At 37.8% G+C, this 24,194-nt stretch overlaps 1 protein-coding gene across 1 annotated transcript; it reads left to right on the plus strand.

The window, feature by feature from the left end:
• The first annotated feature begins 255 nt into the window (after positions 1-255).
• Positions 256-23,544, plus strand: LOC117340336 (ribosome biogenesis protein BMS1 homolog). Its single transcript, XM_033902128.1, has 25 exons — positions 256-376; positions 783-1,007; positions 1,688-1,878; positions 2,337-2,416; positions 3,896-4,084; positions 4,783-4,925; positions 5,417-5,538; positions 6,422-6,621; positions 7,247-7,380; positions 7,842-7,935; positions 8,494-8,535; positions 9,136-9,853; positions 10,998-11,102; positions 11,563-11,741; positions 13,289-13,370; positions 13,836-13,934; positions 14,120-14,289; positions 14,502-14,690; positions 15,062-15,242; positions 15,650-15,708; positions 16,217-16,339; positions 18,657-18,804; positions 18,931-19,106; positions 22,503-22,655; positions 23,081-23,544. Exons 2-25 carry the CDS (start codon positions 838-840, stop codon positions 23,285-23,287), a joined length of 3,954 nt encoding a protein of 1,317 aa, XP_033758019.1. The 5' UTR covers positions 256-376; positions 783-837; the 3' UTR covers positions 23,288-23,544.
• The last annotated feature ends 650 nt before the right edge of the window (positions 23,545-24,194 follow it).

Here is a 24,194-nt window from a genome sequence, read left to right on the forward strand (position 1 = left end):
CTGTCCCCCCTGTGTTTCCCCTGTGCCTTCTCAGTTCTCGTTGTTTAGTTACTTTTCCTCCTGTGCCTTCTCAGTTCCCATTGTTTAGTTCTGTGTTACATAACACCAGGTTATGACAAATCCATATTGAAAATTATTATGATGTTCAGTGACAATATCGTTCCTATACGGAAATAAACAGTGCCGTTTTTGTTAATCTTTAAAGTCATAGTTATTTTAATACCCTTCCTTTTTCAGTTTCTAATTAGGCCTAGTGTAGCGAAAAATAATCCATCCGGAACTTTCACCGTCAAGTTTAACATTTAGTTTTACCCAAGATGGCGGCGCCCTGTAGAGTTATAGAAACGTGGAAAGAGCATGTTCAGTGTTATTACTGGTAAGACCAACGACCCGTGGTTAAGTCTTGAGTTTTGTTGATTTCCGATAGCCACCTTTCAATTTTAGGTTTATTTTCTTCTTAGTTTCTTACTTTGATTATGTTTTAACCCGACATATATCATGCCATGTGCATCGCAGTGGTTTCTTATGACGTTATGTTATAGGAATACCAACCTCCCATCTTAAACAGCTCTAAAATCAGATATGCTATGATCAGGTTATTATAAATATAGTCTACTGAAAATAACATATATAAATGATTTAAGTCACTAAAATCGGCGAGAATTGGGACTGCATGATTATCTTTTAATCTTTCAGATTTTTTTTTCAATTCATAGCACATTCACGGACCCACATTCACATTGTTATCATGTTGTAATAACCTTAGTTTTGTTTCATTACAGATTGAATTGAATAGCATGTATATATAGTGGAAGTCAGTACAAAAAAAAACAAAAAATGGAGGATCAGGCTCATTCTGTGAAAAAGCATCGCCAGCCAAAATCGGGGCCAAGTGCTGACAAAAAGAAAGCAAAAAACAAACATGTTCAAGAACTTACAGCGCAACAGAGAAACCCCAAAGCTTTCTCTATCCAGCATGCTGTTAAAACAAGCAGACTAGTTCAGAGGTAGGTCGCATGGTCACAGGTCAATAAAAAATACATAAGATGTAATACATGAATATATATATGTTCTCATTGTCCATGGTCAAAATAAAAATAATTTGTTCCAAATACATATTATTTTTGCTTCATTTTCCTTGAAATATTAATCAAGTGGAAAATGACAGGTCCAATGTTTATGCCAACAGCTGCTTTAAGGAGATGATAAGTGTTGTATATTACCGTCAGTGTGAATACCTAGTGATATATACTGGGAAATGCACCAAACGGGATGAGAATCAAAGTTAAGGAAACATCTTAACACAATGATATGACTATAAATAGAGACTACAAAGTTTCTACAAGTGATTTAATAACTGAAACAGTAATAGTTAGAGCCTAGAGGTTGATGATACTCTTTGAAACATGACCATAACAGCAATTATGACATCTAGTTGTGTCTTTCTTTTAGTGGACTAATCTGATTTGACAATTTTCAAAAGAGTAATAGAAGATAATGAAGTTTTTCGTAATGTCTGTAGAACTGCTTACTCATTAATTTCATTGAAACTTTTCATAGTTTTGCTTTCTTACAGGCATGCCATTATTTAACAGATTCTCATATTTCATATTTTTTTTATTATTAAGTTTCATGTGAAAAAATATTTTAGTTTAAGCCAAATCAATAAATCCAAATGTGTTGACAGATCACAGGACATCAAAACCAAGAAAACACACATCCCATTGGTGGATAGGACACCGATAGAACCTCCGCCTATCGTTGTGGGGATTGTGGGCCCCCCTAAAGTGGGAAAGACAACTTTGCTGCAATGTCTAGTTAAAAACTATGCCAAACAGCGACTTAGCAATGTTGAAGGACCTGTCACTGTTGTTGCTGGTGAGTTGATAGGGGCTTTCTCTGATTATTGAATACATATTCTGTGTTTAACCTTCTAAACTCTATTATTTGATTTGCTTATGATTTAATTTTTCGCATGTTTATTTTTTGCGGAAAAAACTTGTGCAAATTATCAAAATTTAATGTTTGGATCTGTAGGATTACATGGTTAATTAAGATGTCTATTATTTGGGTTCACCATATAACATGGAAATACAATGTATCTGTATTGTTCAAAATACAATGTATCAATATTTTTCAAAATACAATGTATGATCAATATTCTTCAAAATACAATGTATCAATAATGTTCACTAACTGATGTCAGAAAGTTGTGCTACTGTGTCAATAGTATATAAACAGCATTATTGTGTCAAGCTTGACATTTCTGACAGTACATTTAGACAAATTAAATAATTTATTTTGAACATGTTTTTTTTTCTTCTTTTTTTTTTCAGGCAAAAACAGAAGACTGACACTCTTAGAGTGTAAGAATGATATCAACACTATGATAGATATAGCCAAGGTGGCTGATCTGGTGAGTGATAAAAGTAAAACTAAATACAGAGCCAAACCTATATATAGCTAGCTATAATAGACAGGGTATCTACTGTATGTCAAAGTGTGAGACTTAACAGAGCCAAACCTAGCTATCATAGACAGGGTATCTATACTGTATGTCAAAGTGTGAGACTTAACAGAGCCAAACCTATCTACCATAGACAGGGTATCTGTACTCTATGTCAAAGTGTGAGACTTAACAGAGCCAAACCTAGCTACCATAGACAGGGTATCTGTACTGTATGTCAAAGTGTGAGACTTAACAGAGCCAAACCTAGCTATCATAGACAGGGTATCTGTACTGTATGTCAAAGTGTGAGACTTAACAGAGTCAAACCTAGCTATCATAGACAGGGTATCTATACTGTATGTCAAAGTGTGAAACTTAACAGCCAAACCTAGCTATCATAGACAGGGTATCTGTACTGTATGTCAAAGTGTGAGACTTAACAGAGCCAAACCTAGCTATCATAGGGTATCGGTACTGTATGTCAAAGTGTGATACTTAACAGAGCCAAATCTATCTATCATAGACAGGGTATCTATACTTACTGTATGTCAAAGTGTGATATTTAACAGAGCCAAACCTATCTATCATAGACAGGGTATCTATACTGTATGTCAAAGTGTGAGACTTAACAGAGCCAAACCTAGCTATCATAGACAGGGTATCTATACAGTATGTCAAAGTGTGAGACTTAACAGAGCCAAACCTAGCTATCATAGACAGGGTATCTATACTGTATGTCAAAGTGTGAGACTTAACAGAGCCAAACCTAGCTATCACAGACAGGGTATCTGTGCTGTACTTTATCAAAGTGTGATACCTAATACCCATGCTAGTAGCTAACATGACATGGTTTGGGATTTACCTCTTTGGTAAATTTGGGACAATAACTTGAAAATGATGAATATTAAATCATTGAAATCATTATCCATTATACATTGATTATTATAAATAAGAGCATATTTGATGATTTATTGATGTAAACTGGTAATAACTGTATAGATATCAGAAACTTTGAGAGTCTGAAATTGTCTGGATTTCAAAATAAACTGAGGTTTATTTGATCACAAAGTGCCAGTTGCAGGATTTACTGAATATCTGCTGGTTCATTCCTGAAAGACTCCCCTGCTGTTTTTTGGCCAATATATCTAACCAGAGTCTAGACTAATTATACACTACAGAGTAACAGGTAGTCATACTAGAATGATATATCTAATCAGACTAATTATACACTACAGAGTAACAGGTAGTCATACTAGAATGATATATCTAATCAGACTAATTATACACTACAGAGTAACAGGTAGTCATACTAGAATGATATATCTAATCAGACTAATTATACACTACAGAGTAACAGGTAGTCTGAAGTCATACTAGAATGATATATATAATCAGACTAATTATACACTACAGGGTTAATTTTACAATTTTTAATCTTAAATTTAGGTTTTGTTGCTGGTTGATGCAAGTTTTGGGTTTGAAATGGAGACGTTTGAATTCCTCAACATCTGCCAAGTCCATGGATTCCCACGCATCATGGGCGTGCTCACTCACCTTGATGCTTTCAAAGACAATAAACGCATGAGGAAGACGAAAAAACGCCTCAAACACAGGTTTTGGACAGAAGTATATCAGGTAAGATCTTCAGTTTGGGAAAGATTTTTTTAAGACACAACTTTTGTTGAACAGAAAAACAGTTTACAATTGTGTACATGCAGAATGTTCCAATTCTATCTAAACTGAGACTTGTAAAGTATTATTCTGAATTTTTTTCATAGCTGTTGTTGAAGCAGTCAGGAACACTGAAAGTGATTCAAAGTCAATAAATGAAAAGTGTTTATAGGTATGATGACTTAACAATGCAAAGAGGCAAATATTTATAAATGTGTAGCTGAACTGGACTGGGATGAACTCCGACGACAAGTTAGCTCAATTGGTTGTGCATCTGTCTAGTGTTCGGAGGTCCCAGGTTTGAACCCCGGTCTGGAAGTGGATTTGTCCTCTCCTATTATATATGGTGCCCAACTAAATACCCACAGAGGTGATATAGGGCCTCTTGTCTGTCTTCAGGGGTCAAAGACTTTGTTGAAGGAGGGAGGAATGTAGCAGAACTGGACTTGGATGTAGCTCAATTGGTAGAGCATTCAGCTAGTGTTTGGATCCCAGTCTGGCTGTGGATCTTTCCTTTCCTATTACAAATGTTTTAAAATGTTGTCATGAAATACGACAACCATGCAAATAAATTGAGGATATTTACACTTTTCTTTTATTGTGCTACAAGAACTTTTACCGTTAGATTGTTTTATAAGTCAATATATGATGTTGAATGACAGGGAGCCAAGCTGTTCTATCTATCAGGAATGGTTAATGAAGAGTACCAGAAGACTGAAGTACACAATCTGTGTCGTTTTATATCTGTGATGAAGTTCCGGCCTCTCCAGTGGAGAATCACTCATCCATACATCCTCGTTGACAGGTACTAATTTACATATCTGCCATATCTGTCATTTTACCTGTATCTCTGTTTCACTGTGGTACAATTTTATTTATGTACATTTCTTATCTAATAATGATTAAGCTTGATGTGTCCATTTCTTATATTTCAACCGTATTCATACATGCCATACCTCCCGGCGTGAGACAAAATCTCCCTTATTTTGAAGTCATTTATTTCCTCCCGGGAGGAGAGCCCAGATTCCCGTATTTTGTAATTCCCTCCGGTATTTTGGCAGACGCCATTTTTTGTTTACAATTCAGTAGTGTTCCCACGAGATTTAATGAGATTTGGCTAAATTTAGCGATCACGTGATTCATCTGTTCACGTAATCACTTAATCAAAATGGCGCCTGTTGGACACGGCTTTCACACGAAGCTCTGGCTAGTGTAATGTATATGATATTCTCACAGATAATTACTGGATGTTTCATGATATTTTTTATGGAAAATAACTGATTGATTTGATTACAGAACGGAGGATATTACCGATCCAGAAACTGTTAGAAGGAATGGAAAATGTGACAGGAGCATATCTCTGTATGGTTATGTGAGGGGGACACACATGAAGAATCGTAGTAACGTCCACATTCCTGGTAAGTCTGGGTGACTGGGACATAATCTATGTCAACAGTTCACACACATGAAGAATCGTAGTAACGTTCACATTCCTGGTAAGTCTGGGTGACTGGGACATAATCTATGTCAACAGTTCACACACATGAAGAACCGTAGTAACGTCCACATTCCCGGTAAGTCTGGGTGACTGGGACATAATCTATGTCAACAGTTCACACACACGAAGGATCGTGGGTGACTGGGACCTAGTCTGTGTCAACAGTTAACACACGTGAAGAATCGTAGTATCGCCCACATTCCCGGTAAGTCTGGGTGACTGGGACATAATCTATGTCAACAGTTCACACACACTTTAAGGATCGTGGGTGACTGGGACATAATCTATGTCAACAGTTCACACACACTTTAAGGATCGTGGGTGACTGGGACATAATCTATGTCAACAGTTCACTCACACTTTAAGGATCGTGGGTGACTGGGACATAATCTATGTCAACAGTTCACACACACTTTAAGGATCGTGGGTGACTGGGACATAATCTATGTCAACAGTCCACACACATGAAGAACCGTAGTATCGTCCACATTCCTGGTAAGTCTGGGTGACTGGGACATAATCTATGTCAACAGTTCACACACAAGGAAGTATTGTACAAACCTATTCCAGGAGAGTATCAGAGATAGGGATACATAGGATGTTTTTTGTGTTTTTGGAATTAGTGGTGAAAGTCACGGCTGGTATTTTCAATGAAGGACAAATAATTTTACAGAATTCTTCTTATTTAACGGGGCTCAGATTTGATATTGAACTGATGTCAAATAGGACGGGACCATTTCATAAAATACAATAAACCACCGTTGTTTTGTATACATACTGTATTCTAACATTTTCCATACCAGGCTGTGGAGATTTCGCCATACATGACATGCAGACTTTATCAGATCCGTGTCCTACTCCAGACCAGGAAAAGAGGCGCTCCTTGAACCAGCGTGAGCGGATCATCTATGCCCCAATGTCTGGAGTAGGTGGAATTGTGTATGACAAGGATGCTGTCTATATAGACCTGGGAGGAAGTCATTCCCACAACAAACAGGACGAGGTGAGACATATATAAGGTCAAAGACTGAGTGGTCATTATGTTAGAAGGTATATAAAGTAGAAAGGTACAACAGATCATCTGTGGGACTATGTGGGTTTTCTCCAATTATTTCAGTTTCCTTCCCACAATCAAATCCTCAGCATACTTCAATCTGGTCCTACAACACTGATTAATACAATGTAATATACTTTATATACTGCATGATTGTCAAACAGCTAAGTTTATATTTAATCTTTTCATTCCACTTGACATCTGAATGGCCGGGATGACCTTATATGCCACATACTTCTGTTGTCTGTAAACTTTTGTTAATGCTTACTCCTCCTAAACCGCTGAATGAAATTCATGAGTAGGTAAAAGTAGATCTTAATGTACCATGGAAGCTTGTCACCAGTGACCACTGGTCAAATTGTAAATTTGCAGACATTAGTTGGTGAATTTCAAGTTTTCACCACTTCAAAGCATTTAAAAAGCAAAAAAAAAAAAAAACCTGGCATTTCAAAATTTATTAAATGCCATTTTCATTCTCATAGAATGAATGAAAATGGCATAATTCTGAATTCCAAACAATATGGGAAAGTACTGGATAAAATGAAATAATTTAAAACATTTTGTTGTACTACAGACTGAATCCCAGCCAGCTAATGACCTTGTCTCAACATTGATGTCAACTTTCAACCCTTTGGACGAGAAGATCAACACCAGTCAAATGACAGTCTTTTCCAACACAGCACCAATCTCAGAAGCTGACATGCATGAGTAAGTAGTCTCCCTTTACTATTGCAGTTATGTACCTATGTCATACCTGACTTTTACTGAATATTATTATCAAACCTTGTTAATCTGAGAGAAACTACCATTGTACCTGAGTACATTACTGCTTGGTAATAAGTTCACCATGTCCATTGCAATCAAGTAGAGATGTTAATAAAATACTATTTCATTGTTCTGCAAAAATCCCTCCCCCCACATTAGTCCAAGTTTGTTTTGGACTTGAACTTATTGCATATAGGTCCGATATAAAAAACAACTCTTTGTAAGTAAACATGCCATGATTTTGTTTACAAATATATGAAAAGAAATATTATATTTTCTTTGATACATTTTCCCTCCTTTTCCTGAACATTATTTTAAAATGATATTGAGAACAATTTTACAAGAAAAAAAATACCTTTATGTATAATATATGTGTCATTGTGATGGAGATGTTTTAATCACAGTGACGAGTTGTCTGCGGAGCAGGCTATACAGGAGGGAGAACGGGTGAGGAGGAAAGGCCATATTTACAGACAGACCAGATGTAAGTTACTCTTTGTAATGTTAAAGTGTGATATTCAAGGACTTGCTCCCATTGTCACGATTTCTGTGAGGGGTGTTGACTAATGATGGTAAAATTAACACCACAAGCTTTCTAGAGATGCAGGTTGGTGAAGACCGTGAGGAAGTTTATGGTCGACAGTATGATTTAATTTGTAACTATTTTATTTCCTTGTGCGATATGAAGTCTTGACATGTTCAATGCTAGTTGATATGGTTAGTGGTTCTGTTGTCACCACCCCTAGTTCTCATTTGATAATGTGACTTAACCTGGATTTGACCTAGATCTGTATTGCAGGAGACACTTACCCTTCCAGAACATTCAAGGGTCTACATTCAAATCTATATTTTTGTTTTATTGATTTGGAGTAAGAATGCTTTTCCTTCTATAAATCACTAAACTCTTACCTTTGTGTTGTGTTTGAGATATTGAACTATTAATCTAAGGCTGATATTCGACAAGAAAATCTTTCAGTTTCCCAAATTTGTAAAATAATTTCATTTCTTTCAGCAAGAAATATGTATTAAAGATTGAAGGATTTTTTTTTTCAACAGGATGAAGAATCTTCTGAAGGACCCAAGAAAAAACGAGCAAAGGTAACTTCCACTAATCTTTATGTCTGGGTCTTGTTGTCATTAAAACTGTCACTGTAATTAAATATCAGTGCAAATCGGTATATTTCAGTCTTCATATACTTCATTGGTCCAATTTATATATACTACTTGGAAATTCATTCAGTCCCCCACATTTTGACATAAAAAACATCAAAACGTAGGTTCCTCAGTTATGTGATAAAAAGTTTCATTATATTTTCATAAGACTTGTCGCAAAAAAAAAAAAAAAAAAAAAAGACTTGTTTTACAAAATCCCATATAAAATGAAAACTCATTTAAGATCCTATATATAACAATATAAAGAGAATAAGAATATCAGTTTCTCAGTTAATGTATTGTCTTATCACCTGTCACCTGAAACTAATTACAGGTAACATATTTATCCACAAATTAGCCCCTGCCACAGACAAGCCTCCATCTTCATTTTTATGCAATCCTCAGTTTTAAAATATTAAAATAAAAGGGGTTCAGATAATGCTTAACTTTTATACTAATGAATGGGGTGTATTTGAGGATAAATATAGTATTTTTATTCCCTTCTTAGAAATTCTAATGAAAATATTGTCTTTGCATCAATTTCAGATGGATCCAACAGAAAAACTTGTGTTTGATGACAGTGATGATGATGAGGAGGATGAATTTGATGATAGAAATGTACTGTTGAAATCAGGTTTTTCATTATCTGTGGAGAAAATTGGTCATACAGAAACAAGAAATTCTGATGAGGAGGGTGATGAAGATAGCGAGGAAAGTAGTGAAGATGACTCAGAGGCAGATGAAATTGATTTTTCATCTAAAACTGAAGTCAGTCAAAGTATGATAGATGATAAAAAAAAGTTAATGAATGATGATGATGATGATGATAATTCTGAAGATGAAATTGTTTTATTTGCCAACAAAAAGACATCATCAAATTCATTCAGTCAAGATGAAACTTTAGAGGAAGATGCTAATGATGACGATAGTTCCGATGATGATGAGAGTGACAATGACAGTGATGCTGACTCTGAGGAGAAAATGGACATCAGTACAATAGATTCTGTGGAATCAAAAAAGAAGAAAATTGTGAAAAGCAATTATAGAGATGTTGTCTCAAAAATTAAGAGCAAATCACATGAACCTGAAAATGTGTTAGAATCATCTGAAAGTAATGACGATGAAAGTGAAATTGAAAGTGATGAGGGTTTAGGTGATGAAGCAGAGGATAGAGAAAGTGAGGATGAGGATGGAAGTGATGAAGATTTGAAGGAAACAGAGGAGGGTGAAGAAGAAGAAGAGGAAAGAGACTCTGAAGAAGAAGGTAATTTGCATTGGTGATGCACATATCAAGTCTTGGTACATACTTAGGTATTTAAAGGTCATGGCAAAAAACTCACAAAAATAGGAAGGGTTGGTATGTACATGTATGACATGTTTGAAAATGTTATCATCATGTAAAAATAATGTTGATAAAAGAAAATCAGAAGTGTCACCAAATAAAAACAAGCTTACGTTTTAAATAGTCCTTCAATGAATTGCCAGAGTTCTTGAATGGAATTTGAAATACATGGAATACAAAATCAGCCTAAGATCCCATGTCCACAGGGACCAGGGATTTGTTTCCTGTTTATACATTGGTATATTTCCAATGTCTTCACGTGTAGATATGTGTGTATTTGTTCTGTTATTGAAGTGGTCCAATTTGTGACTTTACTAAATAAAACTATTACCATTTATTCTACCATGTTTGCTATGCAACGCCAGTTTTGATTGGTTTAAAACCATGTATTATTTTCCAATAACCCACGCTCGTGCCAATAATACACGCTTGTGAGTCACAGCTGTTACAATTTTATATACCTAATATTCACCCGTTTTAGAAAAGGTTACTATAGCCGAGTGGGCTAATGGCTTAGTCTCTCAATAAATTTTTATCACGACGCGAGTTCGAATCCTACGGACTCCCCCCCCCCCCCCCCCCCCCTTTTTCTTTTTTTTATCCTTTTTTTTTTAATTTTCAAAATCAATGCCATATGATAGATGCTCTTGATCGTAGTACTGTATTGCCTTTATATTTCATCAACAAATAATGCAATACTCAAGAAGAAAAGAAGAAATAAATTACAAGGTTTTCTCGGGGTTTCCTTGCTGTTTTTCTATTAGAAAGAGGTCGATCTCAGAACTAAACAGTACATGGTAGAATAGAAATAATCAACTTTGACTCGTGTATTGTTGCAGGATATACAACTCGGACTCGGATATTTTGCAATTTTAATTAATAACGAAGGCCGAAGTTATTAATTAATTGCAAAATATCCTCGTCCTCGTTGTATATCCTGCTACAATACACGAATCATCGTTAATTATTTCTTAAATAATGCTGTATAAGGTAATATGTTTATGTTAAAATTGTTTACAAAATGACATCATAATGTATTTAATACATGTATATATTTATGTTTTAGAAGGACACTTAAAATGGAAAAGTAACTTGGCAGAGTTAGCAGCCGAATCTTTTAGAAAGAGACAGAGTGAGAGGATCAATTACAGGAAACTAATATATGGACAAGGTATGCATACTAATCATTACAGGTGTATATATATTGAATTAATTCTCCCAGGAACCAACATCACTTTGTCATACATTAAATTTGTAAGGCCGCATGTACCTTTGCAATTTGCCTCTAATTGATATAACCTATATATATGGAAAAACACACTTGTAGGCTAAGTAAATGGGTTATATCTAATTCACTGTATCAGTGCATCAGTTCATATAACATCATAGTATGATGATATCTAGATCTACACCTACTTGGTTATAGTGGTAATTGATATGAAAAGTATGGGATCACCTACCTGTCCACTAGGGTTTTCCCTGTGTACTCCAGTTTCCTCCCACAGTATTCTTCCATCCGGATCATCAAGCATGATTATTATATGTTGTTATAAACTGTTTTGCAATTGTAAAATAAATAAAGTTAACATTTTACCTATACATGAATGATTTCGAAGAGTTGAATATTGTAGATGCAGGGAAAGAAGTAGATGAAGATGAGAACAATGGTGATGAAGATGATGAACTAGGAGGGCTGTTCAAGGTGCTAAAGAAAAAGCAGGAGAAGAAGACAGATGAACGATTGTCCATCAATAAAACAGACTGTTCACGTTTCTTTGTACAGAATGTACAGGACTGGGACCTGGAGGAGGTCAGTGTTTCTACATCTACTCACAAATACTGTAAAGGCTGTATATTCCAATGGTTCACATATCTGTGGGTTTTACCTAAAACTGGAAACAAAAAGGATGTATTTTTCATGGAAATCATGAAACAGATTATAGATGTCTATATTATAATATAAATTCTGTAATTTTGTTTGATCATTGAAAATAGCAAATAATGGAACCCTGTGAAAATAGCGACCTGTGCATAATGCACAATTGTCGTTAGATGACCTGTTACAGTAGACAAAATGATGTACAGTGTAGACTTGTTGTGACAAGAGAGCCAGGCTAAGATGTGATATTGCTGTGATAAGATAGATGTGGTAATAATCCATGCAGTGTATATCTGTAACCAGAGGAAGGTGTGGTAATAATCCACGCAGTGTATATCTGTAACCGGGGGAAGGTGTGGTAATAATCCACGCAGTGTATATCTGTAACTGGGGGAAGGTGTGGTAATAATCCACACAGTGTATATCTGTAACCGGGGGAAGGTGTGGTAATAATCCACGCAGTGTATATCTGTAACCGGGGGAAGATGTGGTAATAATCCACGCAGTGTATATCTGTAACCGGGGGAAGGTGAAGATAGATGTGGTAATAATCCACGCAGTGTATATCTGTAACCGGGGAAGGTGTGGTAATAATCCACGCAGTGTATATCTGTAACTGGGGGAAGGTGAAGATAGATGTGGTAATAATCCACGCAGTGTATATCTGTAACCGGGGGAAGGTGTGGTAATAATCCACGCAGTGTATATCTGTAACCGGGGGAAGGTGTGGTAATAATCCACGCAGTGTATATCTGTAACCGGGGGAAGGTGTGGTAATAATCCACGCAGTGTATATCTGTAACCGGGGGAAGGTGTGGTAATAATCCACACAGTGTATATCTGTAACCGGGGGAAGGTGTGGTAATAAGCCACGCAGTGTATATCTGTAACCGGGGGAAGGTGTGGTAATAATCCACGCAGTGTATATCTGTAACCGGGGGAAGGTGTGGTAATAATCCACGCAGTGTATATCTGTAACCGGGGGAAGGTGTGGTAATAATCCACACAGTGTATATCTGTAACCGGGGGAAGGTGTGGTAATAAGCCACGCAGTGTATATCTGTAACCGGGGGAAGGTGTGGTAATAATCCACGCAGTGTATATCTGTAACCGGGGGAAGGTGTGGTAATAATCCATGCAGTGTATATCTGTAACCGGGGGAAGGTGTGGTAATAATCCACGCAGTGTATATCTGTAACCGGGGGAAGGTGTGGTAATAATCCACACAGTGTATATCTGTAACCGGGGGAAGGTGTGGTAATAATCCACGCAGTGTATATCTGTAACCGGGGGAAGGTGTGGTAATAATCCACGCAGTGTATATCTGTAACCGGGGGAAGGTGAAGATAGATGTGGTAATAATCCACACAGTGTATATCTGTAACCGGGGGAAGGTGAAGATAGATGTGGTAATAATCCATGCAGTGTATATCTGTAACCGGGGAAAGGTGAAGGTTGATGTTGGCTCTGTTTTGTAGGTAAGGGAGCTTATCAAGGACTGCTTTGTGACAGGGAAGTGGGACAAGAGTGAGGATGCTGCAGCTAGACTGGAACAGGATGGTAAGTTGTTCTGTACCTATTATGTGGAAATGATTCTGTGATTTTGTGATTGTGTCATTTCTTATACAATGTATGTGTACAAGTAGTTTGACCTTGACATTTCTTATATGCGTACAAGTAGTTTGACCTTGACATTTCTTATATGTGTGCAAGTAGCTTGACCTTGACATTTCATATATGTATACAAGTAGCAGGACCTTGAAATTTCTTTTATGGTACAAGAAGTAGGACCTTGACATTTCTTGTATGTGTACAATTAGCTTGACCTTGACATTTCTTATATGTGTACAAGTAGTAATACCTTAGTACACACTCCATGGGTTTGCTGGATTTTAAGAAAAATGTGATTCTGAATGTTTGTCAGACCATGGGCGAAAAATCAAGTACAATGTATACCAAATGACTTTTCATCTGTGCTGTAAGAATGTACCAGTATCATTGTAACCCTCATACTCGGTGTTGTAGATGAGTTATATGGAGACTTTGAAGATCTGGAGACTGGAGAGGTACACAAAGAAGATGACATAGAGGCGAAAGATGACCAGGAAGATTCAGATGCTGAAGGTGAATTATTTTTGTATATAAACTATTTCTATCCTGCAATAAGTACAGGGGGACAATGTAAAATCTCTAGACTCAAAGTAGGGGAAGGCCAATTACAGGACAATGTTAGCATGTACTGGTATTATCTGTAAACTATGAAATTTGAGATTGACAAAAATGTTTACCATTATTTGCTATTTCTACAGAAAATGAAGGTGATGAAGAGAGGAAAAAGACAAAAGCAGAGATGTCAGCACATGAGAAACGGACAGCTAAGAAAAAAAAACTGAAGGAGGTGTTTGACAAGCAGTATGACATGAAAGACGACTCTGAGTTCTACGACTCTTGGAAACAAGAGAATGAGCTGCAGGCTGAGGTAAACAGGGGCAGGATTTGGATAAAACTAAATTATCATTATTTTTCAGCTCATGTATTAACATTCCAGATAATACAATTTGTAACCACTTACAAAACTTTCTCAAGATCATCTGCTGAAAATCATATATTAAATGAGACTCCTTTCAGATTTGATATAGATCTATTTCTCAAGTAAAAAAAATACAGAAAAAAATTTCCTTGTCTTTGTAGCTTAATCGTGCCGAGTTTGAAAACATGGATGACGATGTTCGTGTGGGTTACGAAGGATTCCGACCAGGGATGTATGTCCGTGTTGAAGTGAATGACATACCTTGTGAGTTTGTCACAAACTTTGATGCGAGTTATCCTGTAATCCTCGGTGGTCTGCTCAACGTGGAAAGTAATGTTGGCTATCTCCAGGTATAGATTTTTTTTCCCGATGTCGGTAGATTTAATGTGTATTATGTTTGAAAATATGTCATTGTTCTGACAAGACAATCATTACCAGCCAAGTAAATCTGGTAATTAGTTTTCTGACACCTGAGTAGTCTGAAATCCTAGAAGTAATACATGTATAGTATTATTTAGAAGTACATCATGCTCAACCATGAACAATTGCCTTCCTATTTACTGCATACTGTATTGATCTATTTATTCTCTCATACTTAGGGGTGATCTAATTATCTGTGTTTAAAAATGAAATTAGTTGTTTATGAAAACAAAATACCAGAATCAATCTTCTTTTCATCCTGTTATCATTTGAAAATGCATCTTTTTTCCCATTGGCATAGACACGTGTGAAGAAACACAGGTGGCATAAAAAGATTCTGAAGACAAAGAACCCGTTGATTGTTTCTCTCGGTTGGCGTAGATTCCAGACATTGCCTCTTTACGCAATACAAGACCACAATTACAGGAATCGACTGCTGAAATACACACCAGAACATCTTCACTGTCACTCAGTTTTCTGGGGTTGGTATATGTACTTGAGAGCATGATCATAGTCATCTGGTTATCAAAATATTGAAAAAATATTAAAAAGTATTAATCAGTAGAAAAAATTCTCAGTTTTCCAACTTAAAAATTATTTATCGAAACTGTCAACTTTAGTGCAGGCATTATGAAAGAACATGAGACGACATTACTCTGACTATTGAATATATTTCATTGCATTCTTTTAGTTATTTTATCCTATCCTTGGATAAAGCAGGCGATTCAACTGTTGTTTTATTCTAACAAAACCAATATGACATTTGACCTCTGTGACTTGGCCTTATTTCTCTGATACAACCATTTCACATCAGATAATTTGAAATTATTTTGAAAAAAAATATAAAATTCTTCACTTGTGATATGATTTGCTTCTTCGTTTTTCACAGGTCCCTTGACACCACAAGGTACAGGTTTCCTGGCTGTGGAAAGTGTGTCTGGTGTAAAGGTTGGTAAATTTGATTAGTTAATTCCGTCTTCATTTCATCAGATTTGATTGAAGAATCAGTTCAAAATAATGTTTTAAAGATACCAATCTATGTTAAACTCTCTCTGTACCTATTGTTGTTCTTATTGTTAAATCTTTAGCCATTAAACCAAACTCTTTTAATCAATAACTTTTAGTGCTCTAGGGACCAGAATGCTTGGTTTGATGTACTCCTATAACATAAGAGGCCGCTGGTCGGCTCTTTTTCTATCGGATATTATTTTGCCGACTTACATGGAGCCTGTCAAAAGTATCTCGCCGTGTAAAACCTCTAACATTGTTGGAGTTTGTTTGATGGTGAGATAAAAGTGTAGTTAAACATGTTGAAGTTTTTTTGGGTTTATGTAGCTATTTGTTTCCATTTGGGAGTACGTCAGTATATTCAACAGTTTTCGGTATCACTTAACATTCCATCATGAAACCATTTACATGTAATATATCAAGTGTGTTATATGTGCTTTCTGTTCAGCCTGGGTTTCGAATAGCTGCTACCGGAGTAGTCTTGGAGATGGACAAAAAACTAGACATTGTGAAGAAACTGAAGCTTACAGGCACACCACAGAAAATTTTCAAGAAAACTGCATTCATACAGGTATGTTCTTGGAAAGGCTTCAATCTGGACCTGTGCTTGGTTGTTGAGAGAAGGCTTTAAATTTAGAACGGTACTTGGATTTTGAGGGAAGGCTTTGATCTTTTTTATTTGCATCTGTTAACAACTTGTCAGTAAAACAGGAATTGTTAGAGAAAATAAATGCTATGCGCATTCATTCGGTTTGCAATGAAGTTTTTAGGTCATCTGACCCGAAGGGTCAGGATGACCTATAGCCATCATGTTTCGTCCGTCGTCGTGCGCCGTCCGCCGTGCGCCGTGCGCCATCCGCCGTTCGCCGTCCGCCGTGCGTAAACTTTTCACATTTCAATCTTCTTCTCAAGTTCCACCTGTGCTATTGAGCTGAAACTTGCCAGAAATGATCCTGAGATGGTCCTGACCAAGTGTTGTTATTTTTCGGGTCGGTCCGAAATCCAAGATGGCCGCCATAGCCGCCATTTTGAAAACACATTTTAAACTTCTTCTCACGTTCCACCAGTGCTATTGAGCTGAAACTTGCCTGAAATGATCCTGATATGATCCCAACCAAGTGTTGTTATTTTTCGGGTCGGTCCGAAATCCAAGATGGCCGCCGTGGCCGCCATCTTGAAAAAAACATTTTAAACTTCTTCTCAAGTTCCACCAGTGCTATTGAGCTGAAACTTGCCTGAAATGATCCTGATATGATCCTGACCAAGTGTTGTTATTTTTTAGGTCGGTCCGAAATCCAAGATGGCCGCCGTGGCCGCCATCTTGAAAAACACATTTTAAACTTCTTCTCAAGTTCCACCAGTGCTATTGAGCTGAAACTTGCCTGAAATGATCCTGAGATGATCCCCACCAAGTGTTGTTATTTTTCGGGCCGATTCGAAATCCAAGATGGCCGCCATAGCCGCCATCTTGAAAAACACATTTTAAACTTCTTCTCAAGTTCCACCAGTGCTGTTGGGCTGAAACTTGCCAGAAATGATCCTGAGATGATCCCAACCAAGTGTTGTTATTTTTCGGGTCGGTCCGAAATCCAAGATGGCCGCCATAGCCGCCATCTTGAAAAAACACATTTTAAACTTCTTCTCAAGTTCCACCAGTGCTGTTGGGCTGAAACTTGCCAGAAATTAGCCTGAGATGATCCCCACCAAGTGTTGTTATTTTTCGGGCCGATTCGAAATCCAACATGGCCGCCATCTTGAAAAACACATTTTAAACTTCTTCTCAAGTTCCACCTGTGCTGTTGGGCTGAAACTTGCCTGAAATGATCCTGATATTATCCCGACCAAGTGTTGTTATTTTTCGGGCCGATCCGAAATCCAAGATGGCCGCCATAGCCACCATCTTGAAAAACACATTTTAAACTTCTTCTCAAGTTCCACCAGTGCTGTTGAGCTGAAACTTGCCTGAAATGTTCCTGAGAGGATCCCGACGAAGTGTTGTTATTTTTCGGGCCGATCCGAAATCCAAGATGGCCGCAATAACCACCATCTTGAAAAACACATTTTAAACTTCTTCTCAAGTTCCACCAGTGCTGTTGGGCTGTAACTTGCCTGAAATGATCCTGATATGATCCCGACAAAGTGTTGTTATTTTTCGGGTCGGTCCGAAATCCAAGATGGCCGCTATGACCGCCATCTTGAAAAAAACATTTTAAACTTCTTCTCAAGTTCCACCAGTGCTATTGAGCTGAAACTTGCCTGAAATGATCCTGATATGATCCCCACCAAGTGTTGTTATTTTTCGGGCCCATCTGAAATCCAAGATGGCCGCCATAACCACCATCTTGAAAAACACATTTTAAACTTCTTCTCCAGTTCCATTGGTGCCATTGAGCTGGAAATGGTTGCTGATGTCAAGGAAGGCAAGCCAACATAGTGTTGCTATTTTTTCGACCTCGTAAAAACTTGACATGGCAGCAATGGCGGCCATTTTGTAACATGATTGTGCAATCATGGTTTTCCTGAACAACACCTATTTCAAACTTCTTCTAAAATTCCACCGGTGGGATTCAGCTCTAACTTACCAGAAATGATCCTGAGATGGTCCTTGCCAAGTGTTGTTATTTATTGGGTCTGTCAGAAATCCAAGATGGCCACCATGGCCAACAGTGCCACTATATACTTGCTACAGAGAATACATACTACAATAATATAAGAGTTTTAATTTAGAATCAGATGACCATTAAGGCCCCTGGGCCTCTTGTTTGTTCATACCAGCATGAAGGTAAAAAATATTCTTATCAAAGTTTAAATATCTATAGATCCAAATATTGTCTTGTTTACAGGGAATGTTTAAATACCTATAGATCCAAATATTGTCTTCATTACAGGGAATGTTTAACAGTGCTCTGGAAGTTACCAAATTTGAGGGTGCCAAAATAAGGACTGTCAGTGGTATAAGAGGCCAGGTGAAGAAAGCTGTCCGAACACCAGAGGGCGCCTTCAGAGCTACGTTTGAAGACAAGATACTGCTTAGTGGTATGTTTCTTATTAAAAAGGTTGATGTAAGGATAGTGTATAACAATTATAGTGTTTTGTGGCTGGTTATTTAGGTCTTGTTCTTACAAATATTTTTCAAATCTTTTACATTTTTCCTCTATGCAGACATTGTGTTCATGAGGACGTGGTACCCGGTGGATGTGCCACAGTTCTACAACCCCGTCACGTCACTGCTGCTTCCTCACGAACAGAAGGCAGCTTGGATTGGCATGAAAACTGTTGGCCAGCTACGATGGGAAAGGGGGATAAATCTTACGCAAAATAAGGACTCGTTGTACAAGGTACACCAGGTTTTTAGGTCATCTGACCCGAAGGGTCAGGATGACCTATAGTCATCATGCTTCGTCCGTCGTCGTGCGCCGTCCGCCGTCCGCCGTGCGCCGTCCGCCGTCCGCCGTGCGTAAACTTTTCACATTTCAAACTTCTTCTCAAGTTCCACCAGTGGGATTGAGCTGAAACTTACCTGAAATGATGCTGGGATGGTCCTGACCAAGTGTTGTTATTTTTCGGGTCAGTCTGAAATCCAAGATGGGCGCCACAGCCGCCATTTTGAAAACACATTTTAAACTTCTTCTCAAGTTCCACCAGTGCTGTTGGGCTGAAACTTGCCAGAAATGATCCTGAGATGATCCCGACTAAGTGTTGTTATTTTTCGGGTTGGTCCGAAATCCAAGATGGCCGCCATAGCCACCATCTTGAAAAACACATTTTAAACTTTTTCAAGTTCCACCAGTGCCGTTGAGCTGAAACTTGCCTGAAATGATCCTGAGATGATCCCGACCAAGTGTTGTTATTTTTCGGGTCGGTCCGAAATCCAAGATGGCCGCCATTGCCGCCATCTTGAAAAACACATTTTAAACTTCTTCTCAAGGTCCACCAGTGCTATTGAGCTGAGACTTTCCTGAAATGATCCTAATATGATCCCGACCAAGTGTTGTTACTTTTCGGGTCGGTCCGAAATCCAAGATGGCCGCCATAGCCGCCATCTTGAAAAACACATTTTAAACTTCTTCTCAAGTTCCACCAGTGCTATTGAGCTGAAACTTGCCTAAAATGATCCTGATATGATCCCTACCAAGTGTTGTTATTTTTCGGGTCGGTCCGAAATCCAAGATGGCTGCCATAGCCGCCATCTTGAAAAACACATTTTAAACTTCTTCTCAAGTTCCACCAGTGCTATTGAGCTGAAACTTGCCTGAAATGATCCTGATATGATCCCGACCAAGTGTTGTTACTTTTCGGGTCGGTCCGAAATCCAAGATGGCCGCCATAGCCGCCATCTTGAAAAACACATTTTAAACTTCTTCTCAAGTTCCACCAGTGCTGTTGAGCTGAAACTTGCCTGAAATGATCCTGAGATGATCCCGACCAAGTGTTGTTATTTTTCGGGTCGGTCCGAAATCCAAGATGGCCGCCATTGCCGCCATCTTGAAAAACACATTTTAAACTTCTTCTCAAGTTCCACCACTGCTATTGAGTTGAAACTTGCCTGAAATGATCCTGATATGATCCCGACCAAGTGTTGTTACTTGTCGGGTCGGTCCGAAATCCAAGATGGCCGCCATAGCCGCCATCTTGAAAAACACATTTTAAACTTCTTCTCAAGTTCCACCAGTGCTGTTGGGCTGAAACTTGCCAGAAATGATCCTGAGATGATCCCCACCAAGTGTTGTTATTTTTTTGGCTGATCCGAAATCCAAGATGGCCGCCATAGCGGCCATTTTGAAAACACATTTTAAACTTCTTCTCAAGTTTAACCAGTGCTATTGAGCTGAAACTTGCCTGAAATGTTCCTGAGATGATCCCTACCAAGTGTTGTTATTTTTCGGGTCGGTCCGAAATCCAAGATGGCTGCCATAGCCGCCATCTTGAAAAACACATTTTAAACTTCTTCTCAAGGTCCACCAGTGCTATTGAGCTGAGACTTTCCTGAAATGATCCTAATATGATCCCGACCAAGTGTTGTTACTTTTCGGGTCGGTCCGAAATCCAAGATGGCCGCCATAGCCGCCATCTTGAAAAACACATTTTAAACTTCTTCTCAAGTTCCACCAGTGCTATTGAGCTGAAACTTGCCTGAAATGATCCAGATATGATCCCTACCAAGTGTTGTTATTTTTCGGGTCGGTCCGAAATCCAAGATGGCTGCCATAGCCGCCATCTTGAAAAACACATTTTAAACTTCTTCTCAAGTTCCACCAGTGCTATTGAGCTGAAACTTGCCTGAAATGATCCTGATATGATCCCGACCAAGTGTTGTTACTTTTCGGGTCGGTCCGAAATCCAAGATGGCCGCCATAGCCGCCATCTTGAAAAACACATTTTAAACTTCTTCTCAAGTTCCACCAGTGCTGTTGAGCTGAAACTTGCCTGAAATGATCCTGAGATGATCCCGACCAAGTGTTGTTATTTTTCGGGTCGGTCCGAAATCCAAGATGGCCGCCATTGCCGCCATCTTGAAAAATACATTTTAAACTTCTTCTCAAGTTCCACCACTGCTATTGAGTTGAAACTTGCCTGAAATGATCCTGATATGATCCCGACCAAGTGTTGTTACTTGTCGGGTCGGTCCGAAATCCAAGATGGCCGCCATAGCCGCCATCTTGAAAAACACATTTTAAACTTCTTCTCAAGTTCCACCAGTGCTGTTGGGCTGAAACTTGCCAGAAATGATCCTGAGATGATCCCCACCAAGTGTTGTTATTTTTTGGGCTGATCCGAAATCCAAGATGGCCGCCATAGCGGCCATTTTGAAAACACATTTTAAACTTCTTCTCAAGTTTAACCAGTGCTATTGAGCTGAAACTTGCCTGAAATGTTCCCGAGATGAGTCCGACCAAGTGTTGTTATTTTTTAGATTGGTCTGACATCCGAGATGGCCGCCATGTCCGCCATCTTGAAAAACACATTTTAAACTTCTTCTCCAGTTCCATTGGTGCCATTGAGCTGGAAATGGGTGAGGATCTCAAGGACGGCGAGCCGACAAAGTGTTGTTATTTTTTTGGCCTCGTAAAAACTTTGACATGGCAGCAATGGCGGCCATTTTGTAACATGATTGCGCAATCATGGTTTTCCTAAACAACATCTATTTCTAACTTCTTCTCAAATTCCACTGGCGGGATTCAGCTCTTACTTACCAGAAATGATCCTGAGATGGTCCTTACCAAGTGTTGTTATTTATTGGGTCGGTCAGAAATCCAAGATGGCCACCATGGCCAACAGTGTCACTATATTCTTGCTACAGAGAATGCATACTACTATAATATAAGGGTTTTAATTTAGAGTCAGATGACCGTAAAGGCCCCTGGGCCTCTTGTTTATAGATACCAATACTTGTCATCTGATCCATCCCGTAGTGCAGTTGTACAAATCATACACCATATCTATCCGCAAATAAGCCTCTGCCAACAAGTTCTTAGTTTTTGCAGATCATCAATTTTAGAATAGTAACTAATTGAAAAATTATTAACAAATTCTAAACCTTGACAGGAGGGGCTTCTGTTGGGATAAAGACTGTATCAATACTTTATTAAACTTTGTTCAAGAACTGTTAGGACCACCTTTGTTCAAGAACATCTCTGTTAATTAAGGAGCCATCTCTATTAAGAGATCACATGTATACAGATTTAACTGTACAATAAATGTACTTTACACTCTTTATTACTTTGTTGTTTCAGCCTGTGGAGAGAAAGACATACCATCGGAAATCTCTCACAATTCCTCGGGACCTTCAAAAGAATCTACCTTTCAAGGACATACCAAAATTACTGAAGGCCAAAAAAGACCCTATCAAACGTGTTGTCGTTATCAGGGAGCCAAAAGAGGCCAAGGTCAATATTGTAGACATTACCATTAGTTTAAAATTGTATCAAATCTTATTTCAGTTTCTTCTCGGTATAAGTTGAGGCTATTCTTGATATAAGTATATGGGGAGGGTGGGATTAATTGCCGAGAGGAACTTTCTGTCAATATCATTATTCTGAAGTATTTTGTCCTTAGCACCATATGCAAATATTATTAATTTTGTCATTTGGTCCTTTATTCAAATATTTTTCGCTTTTATTTTTTGGTCCGAGGGTTTGCATTAAGTATTTTGCAATTTTATCCAATATTTAACCATATTTCTATCTATTTTAATGTGTCAGTGTGATTTCTCTGAGCTTGTATTGCTAGGTTACTGTTTAAATACTGAAGAGGTTTTGTACAACAACACTGTGATGTGTTGGTGTTATATCCGATTTTGTTTGTTCTATAGGTGGCTAAATTGATGAACATGATGAAAACCTTGCACGACCACAAAAAGAAGATGGAGCGGGCATCGATGCGAGAGCGAGTAACAAATCACAAGAAAAAGCAAGGAATGATAGACATGAAGAAACAGCAGAAACAGAAAGAAACTAAAAGAGAAATCTACAAAGCGCTCGGACAGATAGAAAAAAAGAAAAATAAATTCAAAGAATAATTTACAGTTTCCATGTTTGGACCAGACATGATCAACACATCCTTACCGATTGTACCTGGATCCCCAGTACGGTTTAGTAAGACATTAACGTACACTGATGTACAACATTACAGCATGATCAGCACATCCTTACTGATTGTACCAGGATCCTCAGTACGGTTTAGTAAGACATTAATTTACACTGATGTACAACATTACAGCATGATGAATTTCTTGTGGTAGCTCATTAAAATTGTAATTAAATGTATATATGTATTTGTAGCAGTTTTGTATTGCATTTTAATAGAGATAGGCAAATGGAATATTTGTGCATTTGAAAGCGATTTCTAATATGATCATGGCTTAGCAGCTATACAAATAATACGCTAAAATACATTGTACATTGAAATATCAGTAAATTATGGTAAAATAAGTCATGCGTAAAACTTCCATTATAATGTTCAGGTGCTTTACATTACATGCCCGCATAGATACATTTTATGACATCACTGATAATGACCTTAAGTCATGAAAAAAGGGAGACAATAATGTTTAATGTTTAATAAGGGAGATAATTATATTGAGTCAAATTAGAAAAAGAGTTGTTTTTTTATCCCTGGCAAAATGAGTTTGCGTGGGGATATTAAGTCAAAATTAACTCCACAAAACTATTTGTATATATTAAGTTAGTGCTCTAGTTGTGCATTTTCAAGTGAAACACAAATAGGATCTACATCAAGATGTGCATTTTCAAGTGAAACACACATAGGATCTACATCAGGATATAAACTCTTTCTGTAACATTGATATATACACTGTATATGGGTCATATTTGGGTTTTTATACCAACAGCTGGGTGCAGGGGATAATGCCACACTTTACAGCTCCTTGTATTCTTTGTTATGTATAAATGAGATCCCAGAGGGAT

The sequence above is a fragment of the Pecten maximus genome, chromosome 1, assembly GCF_902652985.1.
Source record: "Pecten maximus chromosome 1, xPecMax1.1, whole genome shotgun sequence".
Classification (NCBI taxonomy): Eukaryota; Metazoa; Mollusca; class Bivalvia; order Pectinida; family Pectinidae; genus Pecten; species Pecten maximus.

Excerpts from the sequence above, each read along its gene's own strand:
- LOC117340336 (XM_033902128.1), top strand. The coding sequence starts at position 838 with ATGGAGGATCAGGCTCATTCTGTGAAAAAGCATCGCCAGCCAAAATCG. Across the intron at positions 4,926-5,416 it reads CCATACATCCTCGTTGACAG|AACGGAGGATATTACCGATC; the intron begins GTACTAATTTAC and ends ATTTGATTACAG. Across the intron at positions 14,290-14,501 it reads AGAATGAGCTGCAGGCTGAG|CTTAATCGTGCCGAGTTTGA; the intron begins GTAAACAGGGGC and ends TTGTCTTTGTAG.